The sequence below is a fragment of the Artemia sp. Qi Xiang Cuo genome, chromosome 5 (genome assembly GCF_049724085.1).
Source record: "Artemia sp. Qi Xiang Cuo chromosome 5, ASM4972408v1, whole genome shotgun sequence".
NCBI classification, from domain to species: domain Eukaryota; kingdom Metazoa; phylum Arthropoda; class Branchiopoda; order Anostraca; family Artemiidae; genus Artemia; species Artemia sp. Qi Xiang Cuo.
In genome coordinates this window covers 76,918,351-76,936,713 of record NC_142798.1, presented here as the reverse complement: position 1 = coordinate 76,936,713, position 18,363 = coordinate 76,918,351, and the positions used below count along the sequence as shown (strand labels likewise).

The 18,363-nt window shown below is 33.8% G+C and overlaps 1 protein-coding gene across 1 annotated transcript in view; it reads right to left on the bottom strand.

Moving 5' to 3' along the window:
* The window catches only part of LOC148952551 (gem-associated protein 5-like), a 73,053-nt gene that overhangs the window by 46,010 nt on the left and 8,680 nt on the right, over window positions 1–18,363 (bottom strand). Inside the window, exons 2-3 of the mRNA XM_089089009.1 lie at window positions 6,589–6,704; window positions 3,070–4,141 (exon numbers count right to left, since the gene is read on the bottom strand). Coding sequence (XP_088945135.1) covers window positions 3,070–4,141; window positions 6,589–6,704 — 1,188 coding nt within the window. The remainder of the gene's footprint in view (window positions 1–3,069; window positions 4,142–6,588; window positions 6,705–18,363) is intronic.

Below are 18,363 nucleotides of genomic sequence, written 5' to 3'. Positions count from 1 at the left end.
TTTACTGAAAGTAAAATAGGTCTTGAACAATTTTTCTTCTTCCACCATAACATTAAAAAATAAATACTGCCCAAACTTCTAGGTAAAGATGAGGAATACGACATTGGACTTAACAGTCCCTATCAGCAGTGCTAAACTCCGTTTCATGGCCCTTCAGGCAGGATGTATGATGGGGGTTGCAGGCCAGAAATCCTGGGCTTTCGCACACCCTTTCTGCTTCAACTTCCCCGAATTTCTCCAGGTACCCATATAGAGCTGGGTTAACTCTAGCTGATCTTACTGAGTCACCCCACCAACATCCGGTGCAAACCAAATAGTGACACATGGACCCATGCCCCTGTCCTAACGAACACAGGATTCCAAATCTAGTGTGCTAACCATTCGGCTAGAATATATATATATATATATATATATATATATATATATATATATATATATATATATATATATATATATATATATATATATATATATATATATATATATATATATATATATATATATATATATATATATATATATATATATATATATATATATATATATATATATATATATATATATATATATATATAATAAGTTTAAGGTATAATTTTTAATGTGGTTAAATTGTAGCTGTCGGTTTCAACCTCAAAGGATACTCTGATAAATCCCTCCAATTAACTGAAACTTGTCTCCCCCTCTCTAAAAGCCTTATTTACCTGGAAATACCCATTGGAAATTCAATTAAGGAAGCTTGCCATCCAAAATCTTGAAAAAAAGACATGGATAGGTTATGCCTCACTTGCCTCTAATGTTACACACTTTAGTCATTTCCATCTTTCTAAACTTTACAATAGTCTAACTGTGCCTCATCTTCTTGCTCTGTCTTCTATTTGGCAACTATTTCCTGCTTCAAAAAACAAAAAACTTGTTCACCGGATTTATTTTAAATTTGCTAAATTCCTTCTGTATATGTCACGTTGGACTAGTAACTCTTTTTTGTCCCAAAAATTTAAACTTATCTTTCGTTCTACAATTATTGATAAATGAGTGAAAGATTTTAAATCTTCCGCCAGTAAACTTAATCATGATTGGTCTTCTTTATTTTTATAATTTTAAGATTGGGTTATGATTTTTATGTCTTATATGTTTTCTATTATGATTGTGTTACATTATGGATCTTATGATTATGTTATTATGATTGTACAACTACTTATTTTTATTCAGTGTATCAATTTCTTCTCTTTTCTCTTTTTTTCCCCTTATGTTGTACTCTGTCATTTAGGGGATCTTAACCCTTACTTGTTTTGAGAGGTTATAAATAAATTGAATTGAATATATATATATATATATATATATATATATATATATATATATATATATATATATATATATATATATATATATATTGCTTTTTCTTACCAATATATTGCAAATCTTTACCATTTAGTGCTAAAATCACTTATTATTGGAGTAGTATTAGAATTTATTTGCTTTGTTTTGGAGAAGGCTACTATACAAACCCATATGTCTAGGTTTCTGAAAAAAAGAATATTATCATTTTCTTATACCATTTAGTACTATTACCATATGGCATCAGACTACTGTTACCATTTATTTACTTAGTACTGGAATATTGTAAAAATCCAGGTTATTGGGATTATAAATTGATTTTCCTTCCTTTTCGTGAATAAACATTCCCCAAATCAAAAACAAAAAAACCGGGAACCTACCAAGCTAATCTATAGCGCTTAGGACACTTGCGTAAAGCAAGAATACTTTGAAAACAAAGGATGTTTCCCTAAGAATCTTTTTATATGGTTCCCAGGACCTTAACCAGGATTTTTTCACAGGGGGGGGGGGGGTCTTACAAAAAACTTGAAAAAACACACCGAAAAATTGTTTATATTCATTTTTGTTACATTTTTACGAGTCAGAAAAACATTTCTGGGGGGGGACTCAAAATCCCAATCCCCCCACCTGGATACGACCTTGACGGTGCCCCTTCTTTCTTCCATCAATTTCCAACATGATCATTTTTCAAATATTACCTAGACGTGATCGTCATAGTGTCCCCACAGAATCCCATCACAGAGAGATCTGAGATACCCCCTCCCATCAAAATACGAAAAAAGTTGACCTAAAATATAGTTTTTCGCGCTTGGGTATATCCTTGCAAGCATAACCCACTGAGTTTTCTAAAGCAATTATCTAAAATTATGAGTGCTATCTCAACAAAAAAAAACTTTGAACATTCTGAATTTTATTGTGTTTTCACTGAACACGTTTTCCAGTGAAAAAAAAATTGAGCAAGAAAAAAAAATATGAATGCCAACATTTTTAGTGCCGAGTTAATTTTAGAAAAGATGCCTAACTAAAAAACAAAACATAAAAAACAACCCGGTAAACAGACCTATAAATTATTTCACTGTTGAAATAGTGAAAAAAAAAACACAAGCAGGTTTTTTAAAAACTAGGGGGGTAATTTTTTTTTAATAAAATATCATAAAAGGGCATTTTTCCAAATGTGTAGGAGGCAATGGCAAAATATATTGATGGGGAAAATACCCCCCTCCCCCAATCGACGCCACTTTATCACCTAGAAATTAGATTGTTTCACAATATGATTTCTTTAAATTGTCATAATAAGCATGAAATTAGCATCAATAGTTTAGACATGCACAATGTTACTATTTTATGGTCATTGACAGTGAATAGTAGAGTCTAATCGTGTAAAATGCTACCCCATCTCGGAGAGATTTAATGTCAGACAAGTGTTGCGAAGCAGAGTAATTGCATTAAAATAGGCTAGGCTTCAAGGGCAACTTTTGTCTAAGTTTAAATACTGAAAAAAGTTTTCCAAGATTGTAGTCAGCTAATCCCAACCAGGCCTGGCCCCAGCTCAGCCAATCCCATCTACCTCAAATTATCTACATCACGTCCAAGATTAGGAACCTGTTCTTTATGTTTAGCAAAGACACATACTAATCCAAATATTTCTCCAAGAGAAAACACGTCAGATTACCACTGGTAGAGTCAAAACCCTATTTTTAGGTACTAGAACACTACCTAATGGTTGAAACTTACCTCCAGCAGGCTTCCACTTCACCCATTGCATACAGTATACATTGCCTTTAAGATTCAATGAGAAGATAAAAGTTGCACTCCTCTTCAACGTGTTCAAATAGCCCACTTTACCATTCTCAGATCCATAGGCCAAAATTCCTTCTTTTTCTGGATGCCAGGCCAGAGTAAAAGGTTTAAACTTTACCCAAAAAGGTGATCCGTGGCCAGTTGAGTCCATTGTACTCAAAGATCTAACTTGTCCATCACCTAAGGCCACACCCACAACTGTTGCATCAGTTGGGCAAGTTCTGATAGCATTAACAAACCCACCAAGTGTCTGTAGATCAAGAAGACAATCACCTAATGGTACATTTACAGAACTCTCCTGTAACATCGGGTCTGTTGTGTTTATCTTTAACATATCAAGACGAAACTGGATAACACGACGATCTTGAGACGTACTCCAGACGATTTTTGATCCGTCAGGTTCAGTGTGTGAAGTTATATTATAAATCTCACGGGAGTGCAGCTTGTGCACTACTTTAAAACTGTGTCGAATCTCTTTAGATAATTCGTATATAAAGAGTTGTGATAGATGGTCACTGGCCAAAATCAAATTCTTATCAAACCAATGAGCTGTAGCATAGGCAACACTTCCACCTGGTTTAACTCTCTTAAACAATGGTCGAAAGGATATCATTTCTTGTTTATCACTTAAGCTACACACGTTGAATTTCATCTTACTGCTAGATACAAACATCTGTCCAGTCCCTAAAATGTTTTCTTCAAATGGGCACCATGAAATGTTGGTCACTAAATCATCATGTGCTTTTACAACTTTCCAGAGAATACTCCCCCTTTCTCTGGTATCAACAACGATTATGGTACCTTGTTGAAAGCCTAAGACCACTGTGTAATCATCAAAAGGGGAGCAGGCCAAACAAGACAGGGGTGGGAGCTTTATTTTCAAAATTATTGACTTTCTAGCAACTAAATTTTCTGTATTCCATATAATGAGAGTCGCAAGAGAATCCCCAGTAATGACATACTTCGGACATATTGGGAATGAGTCAATGGCGACGACCTTATTTGTCTAAAAATAATAAAGGAAATGTTAGTATTCGAACATATCATTTCGTACCAAGTTCCTATGAGATCCTATAATAGTAATCATAGAACAAAATGCACAACTATTTAACTGGCTTATTTTTGCTGGAAACTATATAATGCAGTCTACATAGGCATCCATAAATTAGATTCTTACAGGGTTGAAAGGGATGGGGGATCTATATCAGAATATTTTTCCTGGAGTGGAGGTGGGGTGTGAAACCAAAAAACAACAAATTTTCTACTTTTCTAGGGCTTTTCAAGGTAGAATAGTACCTGCCCTTCTTTCCGAAGGCACGATAGTCTCCATAATAAGTTGCAAAAATAAGAGTAAATGGAATACATAATCAGTCTGATCAACTATACGAGGGATATTTGAAGGGATATTTTGTTGCGAGTTTCTAAGCTCGTAACAAAACTTGATATGAATTTGTCCCTTACGGACTCCTCTTTACGGAATCTTTCTTACGAACTGATTGTGAATTCCAGTCATAAATTAATGAGTTTTTATATTTATATGCTTACGATCAAGATTTACACCTTCAAGCAATCTTTCAAGCCTTACAACAGAAGAAGGGGTGAAAGTAAATACTAGAAAACACCTCCTCATGCCCTAATTTTAGCAGCAGATTTATTTGCAATGATCATGACAGTAAGACCCTAATTTAAGGACTATTCGCTAACTTGGAAAGATGTTGAACTAGCAGAATGAGACTTCTACATTTAAGATCCAAAACTCAATTCCAAATTACTACACAAGATGGCATTTTCCTGATTCAACCCTGCCCTTTCCCTGCATGTAAGGGATTAAAGATATGATCATGACAGACAAAAAAAAACCTCGGGAAAAGAAGTTTCGCTTAGAGCTCAGTTTTCTTAGACTAGTCTCGGCAAGACAGATCCCAGAAATTAAGCCAAATTTGAATTAAGATTAAGGATGCGTTGTCATAGAGTCTCTCAAAACTTACAGACAGTGGAAGGGCAAAGGTTTGTGACTGAAAGTGCTTTTAAAAACACATATTTTGGCTGTAGATCCATTTCTGAAAGGTTTTATTCACTTAAGCTAGCACAATATCTGTTCAACTCTTGAAAGCTTAGTACTAAGGAGGGAGGAAAGAATGGATACTGGCATATGAAAATACCTCCATGGGCCCTAGTTTCCATTCTAGACCCATTGCTGAAAGTTTCATTCTCTAAGTTTAACAAAATAAACTCTGTAAAAAAAAGTGATGGTAAAACTACTCTAATTTAGGGCTAGTTTGAAAAGGTGTTGAACTAGGTGAACGGAACTTCCGATTTAGAACCCATAATCCAATCTCGAATTACAACCCAAGATGTTTTTTACCTCAACCCCACCTCTTGGTGGAGAATCTAATATTGCTAAGGGGTTCCAAAAGTCTATACCAGATTAAATACTTTAGGTTATATACCTTGACCACATCCAGCCTATCAATATTGCAAAATATTGTGACATCAAGGCTTCGCGAAGTGGTATGTTTCCCATTGTAATTTTGTCTCATATGAGAGTAATTGTCAACTTTCTGAGCGCAGCATATATCTATATCATACATCGGAGCAATTATAGATTCACTTTTTTTTTTTTTTTTTTTTATTACAGGCTTCACGGCTCCATCACAAATGATGAAAAGAATATTACAATCTATAATATTCTATATATAATATATAATATAATAACATATCTTGAATAACCTTGTAGAGCAAAAGCAGAAGATTTGAAAATTCTTTCGTTATGGTAAAAGAAATTAAAAGTGCTTATGTACAACACAGTTTATTTACATCCAGTCCTTTTTTTTTGTAAAAATGGGAAAAAATTCAGGCACCGATTCAGTGAAAATTTTGATTTTTGCTCATTTATAAAGAGAAACTTAGTGACATCTGTGACTCTAAGTATGTTGGACATTCGACAAAATACTAGTTTATGCAGATTTATGATGGTTTCTTCTGATTTATACTAGTTTATGCTGGTTTATGATGGTTTATGCGGATTTTTTACTAGTTTATGCTGATTTATACTAGTTTATGCTGATTTATGATGGTTTCTTCTGATTTATACTAGTTTATGCTGGTTTATGATGGTTTATGCGGGTTTTTTTTACTAGTATATGCTGATTTATACTAGTTTATGCTGATTTATGATGGTTTATGCGGATTTTTTTTACTAGTATATGCTGATTTATACTAGTTTATGCTGATTTATGATGGTTTCTTCTGATTTATACTAGTTTATGCTGGTTTATGCGGATTTTTTACTAGTTTATGCTGATTTATACTAGTTTATGCTGATTTATGATGGTTTCTTCTAATTTATACTAGTTTATGCTGGTTTATGATGGTTTATGCGGATTTTTTTACTAGTTTATGCTGATTTATACTAGTTTATGCTGATTTATGATGGCTTATGCTGATACTTACTCCGTGTGCCTTATGCTCAGAAACAACCAAATTTTCCGAACTCTTCCATAGCTTCACCTTGCCGTCATCACCAGCAGTAACAAGGTCACCCTTCTCACAGCTAGTCCATAGGCAACCTACAAAATGTCATTACATGCTAATTAAAAGGATAAAGAAACATGAAATAAAATTCAAATTTCAACAGAGAAAGACCCTAAGAATAATGCTTTGTAAAATAGAAAAAAAGATATTCTGTCAGCTGCATGGAACAATATTGTAGAGAAAAATACTTGCTAATTAGCCAACTATAGGGATGTGTAGAGAATCCAATAGCCTGTTCTGGCAGATGTTAGAAAAAAATAGGCCCATTCACCCATTCCTTACAAAGGCAGTACTGTATGGGCCCTGAAAAGACACAAGTAAGATACTGGCTCTTACTTCCAATCAAACTTGGCTGAATTATTCTTGACAAACTATTCTGGGCGATATTTAGCTGATACACATTTAGGGGGCTCCTCCTCCAACAGGGTCAGGTATCAACCTAAACACTTCAACTTCAATAGTCAGTGTTGCTCCCCATCAATACAAATTTAAGATCCAACAATCCTTTCTGGTACACGTCCTGACGACAAGAACTTAAAGAACAAAAAGGTTATATTACATAAGGGACTCCCAAAAAAAAACAAAGTAAAGACACTCAATCTTAGGTTCTACCAAGTATATTTGAGATTTGGTGATTTTTTCTATCTGATGTCTTAATAAGAAGAACAGAGGGACCCCTCCTCCGAAAAATCGCGTTCATTCCTGGTCCCAAAAAGGCAAAATTGGGATAGTTCACCTTATTTGCCCACAAACTAGGTCAAGATCGGATAAGCCCTTGTGGTAGATTATCTCAAGACAATTATTCGGGACTGCATCTCCCCAGGTGTAAGACTGCGTCCAGAAACACAAAAGGCACAATTAAAACACTAACTCTCACTTCCAATTGAGTTTAGTGGACACTTAACTTTTGGTAGATGTGCAAATAAATATATTCTGGAAAAAACCTTCTCTATTCTCTTGCCAATAAGCGAGATTGCCGCTGGGCTTATTTAGGTCTAATTCTAGACCCAAGCTTTAAGTGTATACACAATCTCATAAATTTTGGTTAGAGTAATTTTTTTTTTCTACTTTTTTTTAAAATCAGAACTTGACATTTCAAGATAGATTATCCCAAGACAATCTCCTAGAAATATATAATTTGAACTCAGGTCTCTGATAATTGTAGGTTCAACAAGAGCCCAAAACTACAGAATTCATAAAGTTTATGCTCGAAGCTCAGACAATTTTGGTTTCTTTCTTTCTTTCCCTATCCAACAGGTTAGACTTTTTCTCTTTGTAGAATTAATGGATATTTGGCAGAGTTAGATGATCTTTCCTTCTCCATTCCTCTCTCTTAATATTGAAAAAAGTTACAGGTTCTAGTTTCAAACCATATGCAAAATGCAGACCATTGATCATAAGAAAATATCTACAAAAGCCCTTGTGTTGCTTTGCAACAAAATTTATCTGAAGAAGACTAAATTATTTAAATAAGTTGAGATGAAGAGAAGATAAAAGACAATAGAGAACTTGACCAAGTGAATGGCATAACATTGCTAGGTGGCGAAACAAGTAAAGAGGATGGAAATAGTGAAGAAGTAAAAAGTAGAATAGCCAAGACACAAGTTGCTTATTAGTTTTTTAATAGCTAAAAAAAAACATTTGGAGCAATAAGAAGATAATTCTTAGACCTAAGTTTAGGCACTAAAAGCCAAAGTAATGACAAAAGGTACACTGGTAGCTCCTTTAAAGCAATCCGTGTAAAAGTAAATATAGCAGACCATATCCCATCATCAAGACGCTTCTACCCATTTGCAAGCATTGATGTTATGGATATACAGTACAAAACACTTTGGGGCGGGGGAGAAATCAGATTATTCTACCATCAGTAAGGGGGGTTAAACAAAACCTAAGGAGTCCATCCCCCCAGTGTGTCAAACGATTTTTTTTGCAAGTGTATGAATGATTTCAAACCCACACAGGGGCGTCGTTTAAGAAGGGGGCAGTTGCCACCCCCCCCCATAATGGAGATAATTTTTTTTATATATTTCATGCCCCTTGACTATCCAGATATGAACCCCTCTTGCCCCCCCCAACAAAAATACGGGAGATTCGCCCCTACACCCACATCAAATGATTTGGGTAAAATTCTAAAAATTAATGGAGACTTTCCACATACTTGAATATATATTTCTTCTTTTGTAAATTAGCCACTGAGTTCATTACCCTTTTTTGTCTTTTCCTGTTTGGCTTAGAATTCATTCTATTCGGTCATCCAACATTCCCTATTTGGCACCAGATTGTATCTTAGAGACAAATTTCCAACAATATTGCAATCATGCTATTAGTTTATGCAGTCTATGCAGCTTTAGCATTTTTTGTCTTTAATATTCTTATTTTGAATATCTAGTGGAATATATGATCAATCATTCAGAAAAGTGGGATTTTAAAACAAAACATGGCCTTGAAAGTATATATTCTGCACAGTTTCTTTTGTGTGACTTTCTAAAAATTCCAATTTTGAGGTTCACATACCTATAATGTTTATATAATAGTTGTCTCTATTTTTAGCCGTTATATTTAGCCAAATATAAAAGAACTAAAAAGCTAAAAGGAACTAAAAAGAAATAGAACTAAATAGAACTAATAAGAACTAAAAAAAACTAAAAAGAAATAAAAAAACTATAAAAGAACCTTTAAATATCCCTATTTATTCTTTCAAACCCTTTTAATTGACATTTTATAATTGCTTTTAAATTTCACAAAATATGAAAATAATCTCTAGCAAGCATAAGGTTCCTTCACATTGAATTTCGGCTTTCCGTTCTCCCCTTCACACTGAACTCCGTAAGCCTTCCGTAAGACTCATAACCCTCCGTAAGACCTTACGTTAACGTATCCGTAAGTCAAATCGCAATGCTAGAGGTCTGACGGAAGCAGTTCAAAATATTTCAACTTCTTACGTTTACGTTTGAGCAAAATGGAACTTAGATGAAAAAATATTTGAGTTTGCAGAAGCTAGAAAAGGTTATATAGCTCAAAGGACCCTGTTTTCAAGGACAATCAATTTAAACTAAATTCTTTGGAAAGTCTGAGCCAAGTTTTTCATCAGCAGGAAAGAAAGTAGTAAGTATAGACTGTCTTGATTTGTGGGCCTAGGCTAGGATAGGCTATACTTTGATAAATGTTGCTAATTTTTTTTAATTCTTTTTGGGGTTGAGGTTAAAATAAAACCTTTTGTGGTACAGTTAATCATTAAAAATGATATTTAGGAGATTAGTTTTTTAACTTAGCTCAGGATTTAAAATGTTCTTTATGAGGTTGAAGCAAGAAGAAATTTATATTAGGATCTAACCTACTTTGGTACAATTAATTAGATAGTTTTATCTAGTATCTCAGCATCCTCTATAATGAAAAAGATTTAGGATCATTGAGAAAAAATAAAGACTTTAAGTTAATTTCTTGGGCAATATAGAAGTTTTATATAGGCTATCTAAGGGATATATCCAGGACCATTAGGGAAGATAAGGTGCACTGTCAGAAACACATGTGATACAGGAAAAAAGCATAAAACAAGGAATCTAATGGTATACTTTTAAGTTTATTAAGCCATTTTCTTCTACAAAGCTGCTGATCTGTAATGCTACCTTGCATTGTATTGCCATTCCCCATGATTGGGTTCACTATGGGCTATTTAAGGCTATTTGTTTTTTCTCAAAATGATAAAACTGTACAATATTACCTAAGTTTTGATTGGAAATAAGTACAAAAATATTACAAGCATCAATGATCTGTAAACTTTTGTTTATAACATAGGCAATAGGCTATATATCTTAAATTTATTTTTTTACACCAACACTTTATTTACATTTCCAACATGTGAAAATTATATTTATGGAATTCACAATAGACAGCGTATTCACAGTAGGCTACAGCAATATTTCCTGTGGTGTTGAAATATATTTGTATGGATTTATTGACACAGATAGATATATCAACTACCAAACATTACTAAGAATTTAAATGAAGGATAAAACCATTTAGTAAAAAGATTTGAATAACATAGTTGGAAATAATTTTTGGTCATTATATCTATGTAATGTGTGATCTTTAAGAACTTTGTCAGAAAGGAAGGAAAAATGTCATAGAAAAATATAAACTTTGAAAAAAGGAAAAAAAGAGAATAGTAAATACAATGTCCTCATTTCCCAAACACCTGTGTGTGGATATTGTTTTCAAGTAAAAGTTGATTTTGACTAACTTTAGTTGGACCCAAAGAAACCTTAAAATTTGATACAAACACAACAAATTGTATTGTATTTTAAAGCTTCAAATCAGGACACTGAATATGCATGGTTTTTTGGCCCATCACCAACATGTTTTAAGTGACACTCAACTTTGATAAGCAAATGGAAATACAGTAGAGTCTATTGAGTATTTATGCATTGAGCTATTATATTAGTAAAGAAATGATATTAATTCAGTTAGTACCCTAACAAATGTTGTATAATTGGGTGTAGGCAAAGTACTTGTACTACAAAGCAAAGTACTACATAAATTTGATTTAAGGCACAGTAAATTTTACTTCTTTTCTAAGTGATCCTTGACTTTCTGTGGTCCAAAAATTCTTTTTTTGTTGCTCCATAGAATTAATTAGCTATGAAGTTTGTGCTATTGAGGAGAAAAATTAACTAAATCTCCACAATATATTTTATGAATAAGCTGCAATAAAAATTGGGATATAAAATGAGTATGTTTAAAGTTTAAAAATTGAAAAATTTAGTAATCATTGTGTTTTTTTCTAGTTAATGAGCTTATGAAAAGATGGGGGAGCTTGAGAACCTGAGAGGCCACTAAGTCTACCTAAAGAAAAAAGGGAGATCTAAAATTGGATCTGGTGCTAGTATAAGCTTAAAGCCAGAAGACGAAAAGCTTGTACAAAGAATGAACTTACTTTCGGAACATATAATTGAAAGGAACCATAAGACAAAAGGGAACACTGTTCAAGATGAGAATATATCAGTGGAAATTTATTCAGAGTGTGCAGGGGGTGCCAACAATATAACTATGCTGAAGTGAATGATGCTGATTTTATTACCCTTAGTGAAAAAACTCTCATTAACAATCAAACGGATATCCAAAGTTCCCAAGCTTCTAGTAGGCAACAAATATATGGATCAACAAGCCAAAATAAAACTCATAATAGAACAAAGACAGGGTCTAGAGATCAAACAGACCTGAAGGAACAGCAAGCAATTGACAAAAAAAACAGCAATGACCAGCATGATCTGGAGTGGTCTACAATCACTGTTATCTCATCTGAATAAAGAACCAGATGACTCAAAATTAGAGTTGCAAATGGAGATCATGAAGGCAGTTAAAAAATACTTTAATCATTCAGTGTATTTTTATTTTTATAGATGAACCTAATAAAGCTTTTTTTTCTCTCTTTAAGGTAAGCATTAAATTATATGAAAAAAATGTCTAGTAGGTCTACAAAAAATAAATATTCCAGCAATATGAATAATTAATAATAATAACACTAGTACCAGAGTAAAAACATGATATAAGAAAATACTTTTGACATTTCTATGGTTTTGTTTTGAAATGTAGTAACTGGTTATAGATTTCTTTTAAAAAAAAAAAATCTAATAGCTATAATTAGGTGTCAAAATTCTATGGGATATGGTGAAAAACAATTTAAAGAGACGCTTTTTAACATAAAGCTATTAAAAATGTGTAAGAAGACATGCCTGCCATGAAACTTAAACTAAAGAAAAAAATAAACAGATTTAGAGAAATTTGTAAACTGCCATGCAGTGTCCTTTCCCTTTGCCAGTGTTCACTTCAAGAGGTTAAAAAAAAAAAGCCTGAAGCCCCTCTAAAATGGCATCAGATCAAAATGAAAAGTATACCGCTGGAGTCCGTATGGTCAAAATCCTAGAACAAGGAAATTACAGCCCGCTTCCTTGCACAACAAGGAAAACCACTTTTTTGCATGGGTAGCGCTGAAAATTGACGTTGCAGTGTGAAGGAAAGACTTTCGGTGTGAAGGAACATAAACGTAAGACCCGTAACATGAAACGTAACAACCTTAGGACTAAACGTAACGTAAAGTCTTACGTTTTCAATGTGAAGGAACCTTAATTCAGGCTCTGTTTAAAGATTGTGTAACCAATTAGGACTAATATACTAGCCTACAAAAGCAATTGCAGCCAAGTTTTGATCCCTTCTTTCGTTTTAAAAAAAGAGAGGATTGACTGGAAGACAACATGGCTGAAATAAGGAGAAAAATTACTAAATACGTTAAGAAACAACATCAAAAATATTTACCAATTATGATATTACATTGTTTAAAATACATGCAATCAATGACAAATGACGATTATGTGTTGTTTTTCTTTCTTTTTTTTATATTCTTTTTTTGTTATCTTTTTAGTTATATTCTTCTTTTAGTTACGTTTTTAACAACTAACTGGTTTCTATTGTCATAGTTTATTGTCACGAATATCATCAAAATTTTCCTTTCTTTTTTTAATTATGTTTTTAACAACTGACTAGTTTCTATCGTCATATACATTGCCATAGTTTTTCTTTCATTTTTTAGTTATACTTTCGACAAATGACTGGTTTCTAGTGTCATAGTTTATTGGCATATGTATTGTCACAATTTTTCTTTTTTTTAGTTATATTTTTGACAATTGGCTAGTTTCTATTGTCATATACATTGTCAAAGTTTTCTTTCTTTTTTTAGTTATATTTTTGACAACTGACAGGTTTCTATTATCATGTACATTGTCATAGTTTTTCTTTCTTTTTTTTAATTATATTTTTGACAACTGACTGGTTTCTATCGTCATAGTTTATTGTCACAACTTTCCTCTTTTTTAATTATATTTTTGACAACTGACTAGTTTCTATTGTCATAGTTTTTCTTTCTTTCTTTTAGTTACATTTTTGACAACTGACTGGTTTTTATTGTCATAGCTTATTTTCATATATATTATCATAGTTTTTCTTTCTTTTTATAGTTATATTTTGACAATTCACAGGTTTCTATCAAAATATATATCACCAAGGTCTTCTTTATTTTTTTTTTAGTTAATTTTTTTCATACAACTGACTGGTTTCTATTGTTCTAGCTCTTAAATAAGCTCTTTTCTGAAAAATTGGGAGAAAACAGCAATAAAATTAGAAGAGATATGACAGGACTAGTGTGAAAAAGTTGAGTTGCACTCAACTGTTGGGGTTTCACCTCTGTTTCTTTTCTTTTCAGATAAATGACCTGTTTTTTTTCGGTAATTACCTTTGCTTAGATTTGCCTATAGTACAATTTTCAATGATAAGTTGAACTCTCGTTGCTAAGCTAGATTCTTTTTCAATAAATAAGCTTTCAAGCTAAATTCTATTTTGGTCTTCCTGTTCTGGGCCATTGAAAGAAAATATTATGCAAAAGAAGCCAGGGATTTGAATGTTGATTTTAACGGATTGACCAGGGCTGATCAAAGGTCCATCCATACGCCAAGTTCGTTGTATAGAACTACTGACTTGGTTTTTAGTCTGCATTTTAGACCCCGCTTAGGAAGTATTTTTTTTTTTTCACAGTTGATATGTTTTTTTTTTTTGCCCTTTTGGAAAAATACAAGTAATCTATTTTCTACAGCCATGTAGACAATTTTTCCAGGAACCAATACAGGGTAGGAAAAGAGTTGCGAGACATACCGCCATTTATTATATGGACAGGGGGGTCTGTTTACCTTCCAAGGAGATAGCTATAGATATTAGAGGTGACCCAGATTGGGCGCACCCTTGGCCTAGAATTTGGCCGTTCGATCATGTTATCATACCCTGGAGCAGGGTATACCGTAAAAAGGGTACTAACTTACTCTACATTTACGGTACAGTAGGGGTAACCGCGAGGCACTCCATTACACTATTTGGCACTAGCAAGGCTTTCCCCTCCAAATAAGGGGTGCAGCACCATTTCCACACCAATATCTGGGGGCAATCATGGTTACCAGTACAATATTTGGTGCCAGCATTGGTGCCAACACAATATTTGGTGGCAGATACTACAGGTCCTATCAGTAACACTGATAGTAAAAGAATCCGCGTTTACCGAAAAGACGATTTAATTTAGCCAACACAGTAGCCTATTGTGAGTACATGCAAATATATTGCGGAAAAATACGGAATCAATTAAAAAGAGTACGAAGATCTGAATGGGCGTTGCCTAGTCAGAGTAAAATAGAATTTTGCAAATATATCGCGCACGTAATCAGCGTGCGAAAATAATCAGCAAATTGAGACATACCAATTTATCACGAGATAAAACAGGAAGTTAACTTGACAAGTCGAGAAGGAATTTTTCATCTGAGTTGAATTAATAGTTGATTGTGGAATTTTGAAATAATGGCGGATAGACAGAAGATTCACACAAGATCAGCAAAAGGACAATAGTTAAAAGAATTAGATATGAATTCGAAAAAAGCTATCATTGTGAACCAGAAAAAATCGTATTCAGATTCACATTTATATGCGACTCCTGCTAGAAGTACCCTAGGGAATTCACCATCAGGTAGAACCGACTATCACTCAGGGGGAGAAATAGACATTTCTGACACGTAGGAAAGAGGGAACTTCAAAACAAAGTCAAGAATAGAACAATCTCTAGTACAAACCGTAGAGGGAGAAAAGAACACATGGCATATTCAAAAAGAACTATTCCCAGATAAAGGCAATAGATATGGGAGTACAAAGAATACAATCGGGAAGGAGCACAACCGATAATATGAGAGAATATAAAATAGAAACAGTGGCAGTAATACACAAAGAAAAATTGTTATATGAAAATACGAGGAAAACAAAACCAACTCACCTCTCAGATGCTAAGCAAAATGAAGGGGAGTTGAGGGTAAGAGAAAATACAAATAGAGAAAGAGTAGACTCAGAAAACGAATTAAGAGGATATAGTGACAGAAGGAATCAGAGTAGATCAAGTAGCAGGAGTAGCAGAAGCTCAATGCCCAGCAGGGGGGGGGGAGGTCGCGAAAAAGTAGGCCTAGTTATGTAGATATGACACAATATATATTAAATTTCATGAAGGAAGAAAGAATAGCCAGAGAGCGAAAAGAGGAGGAAGATAGAAAAGGAAGAGAGAAAGAGAGAATAGCTAGAGAGTAGAAAGAGATGAATATTAGAATAGCAAGAGGACAAAAGGAGGAGGAAGATAGAGAAGAAAGAGAGAGTAGCCAAAGAAAAAAAAGGAGGAGGCAGACAGAGGGGAAAGAAAACACGTAATGGAAATGATCTCAGGGAGAAATTCCCAAGAGCCTCAGAGATCGTCTACAGTGGGGTTAATGCAGGCAATAAACCTTCAACCAATGAAAGAAAATGAAGATGTACATTTATACATATACAATTTTGGAAAAAAAAAAACCCAGCGGAATTAAGCAAATGGCCACGAGAAAACTGGGTGACAGCAATACAGCCCTTCCTTAACTACAAAGCACAAACTGTTTTTAGGGCATTACCAATGCACCACTCAGGAGATTTTGAAAAACTAAAACAAGCCATTTTTGAGGAGTTTCAACTCTCCCCCGAGCACTTTCAAAGAAGGTTTAGACACAAAAGAAAACGAGAAAACAAAACTTACAAAGAATACTGGTATAAACTGAAAGATATGTATTTAAAATGGCTGGAGCTAGAGAAATATAGATTGTTAGAAGACCCAGAAGAGATGAAAGAAAAGATGACCAAAGTGATAGAAAAATTTAGTCATGGAACAATTTTTTAAAAATCCCCACAGAGAATTGAGAATATATTTAAAAGAAAAGAAACCGAAAAAAAGCGAAGAAATGGCATAACTCGCGAATAGGTGGACCGATATAAGAGAGGAAGTCGAGGACACAGATATTTCAATATGAAAAGTATAATAAAAATAGGCACTATAACAAAGAGCAAAAAAATGCATTTCAGCACAAGCAAAGAGAAGTAACTTGCTATAACTGTGGTACTACAGGGCATTTTGCAAGAAACTACCCCAGTAAAGATTATCAAAAACTGCATAAAACGACAGCCTGGGCCATGGCCCATAATAATGAAAAAAATTAAGTGTTTGCCAAGTCGCATAAAATATACAGAAAATTAAACGGGGAATTAGTTGAAATGGCAATCGATTCTTGCAGTGACCAAACTTATGTGCGAACTGAACTAATTAATAGAACGGAGATAGACCATAAAAATAAGATTACAACATTATGTTATTATGGAGATGAGCACCAATGTCTGCTTGGGTTAGAATAGAAATTGCAAGGAAAGACAGTACAGTCCAGAGAAAAACGATAAAAGTAGGCTTAGTACCTACTCTTGCAGTTGATGTTTTGGTAGGAGGAGACTTTGGGGATATTGGAAATCTCCTATCCTTAAAAGCGACTTCTTTAACAGTGAGAAAATTACATAACTACACTAAGACAGAAAAAAACATGCTACTTTGTTGACTAGGCCTAGCCTATGCGGGGAGGTGGACCAGCCCATAAAACAAAATGGGAAGCTAAGCCACCCTGTTGAAAAAACAAAATGCTTGATACTCCAGTTCAAATTGTTGATAGTCCAGAAAAATAGGATGCAGAAGTAGCTAAGCCACATAATATTGAAAATAAGACGTGCAAAAATCATTTTTTGAGAAAATTTTCAAAAAATAGAAAACTTCAGAACACTTTTACCAAATATGAGATGTCAACAAGTATATGCCGAAATCAAGCACTGATTGTACCAGAGAAAAATGAGACGAAATTTTAGTACAAAATGACAAACCAAATGTCGGAATTCAATTCCCATTCAATGAAAATTTATTTATAATTACAACAAAAAAAAACTAAAAAATAGAAAAATATATTAAACAGAATTACAATAAAGAAATGCAGTCAAAGATGGTGACACTGGAGTCCAATTCAAATTAAATGATGATTTAATTTGCGTGATTGAAAAATTTGAGAAAAGTAGAAATAAAAAGATAAACACAAACAAGAGACAAAATTTGCAGGTTCAGCCTGCAGTGGCAAAAAATAAAAATTAGATGGGCTATGCCTAGCTAACATAAATAAAATAAATAATAGGAGGGACAAAGAGGTCCAAGACCCTTTGGGAATAAAACAAGATGATCATAAAATAGAGTTGAAAGACCTACAATGAGTTGAAGAAAAGTTGAGATATATTGAATGTTGGGTTGGATTGGAAAAGCTTTGAAAGGAATCTGAGATTAGTCCTATTAATTCAAAGGGATATTTAATCTCTTTTGGGGGAAAAGCCCCTTTTGGGAGCCATGAATGATGAACAACTTGCTCAATGAACAACTGGTTGGCCAGTTGTGGCCCTGTTACCAAGATTTTGCCTCTCTGATCTTGAGTCCTTGGGGGATACTCTCTCCCAGTCACTTCATATTTCACCAAAACCTTTGCCCAGTAGCCCTATTCACAGTTTTTACTCTTTGTGGGAATCAACAGTTATTTCCTGCAAACCTTATTCCTTGAGACATGCAAACAAAATTTTATCTTTGGTTAGCATAAATGCCTATTCTTGATTTTATTATTCCAGGGGAGGAGACCCAGAATGAATTGATTATTGATTTACTCACACTTTTAGCTGATTTCCCTGTACCCCTATTGTTTTCAAAGGCCTTTGAACTTTTGGCCATACAAGATTTCAAATTATGCC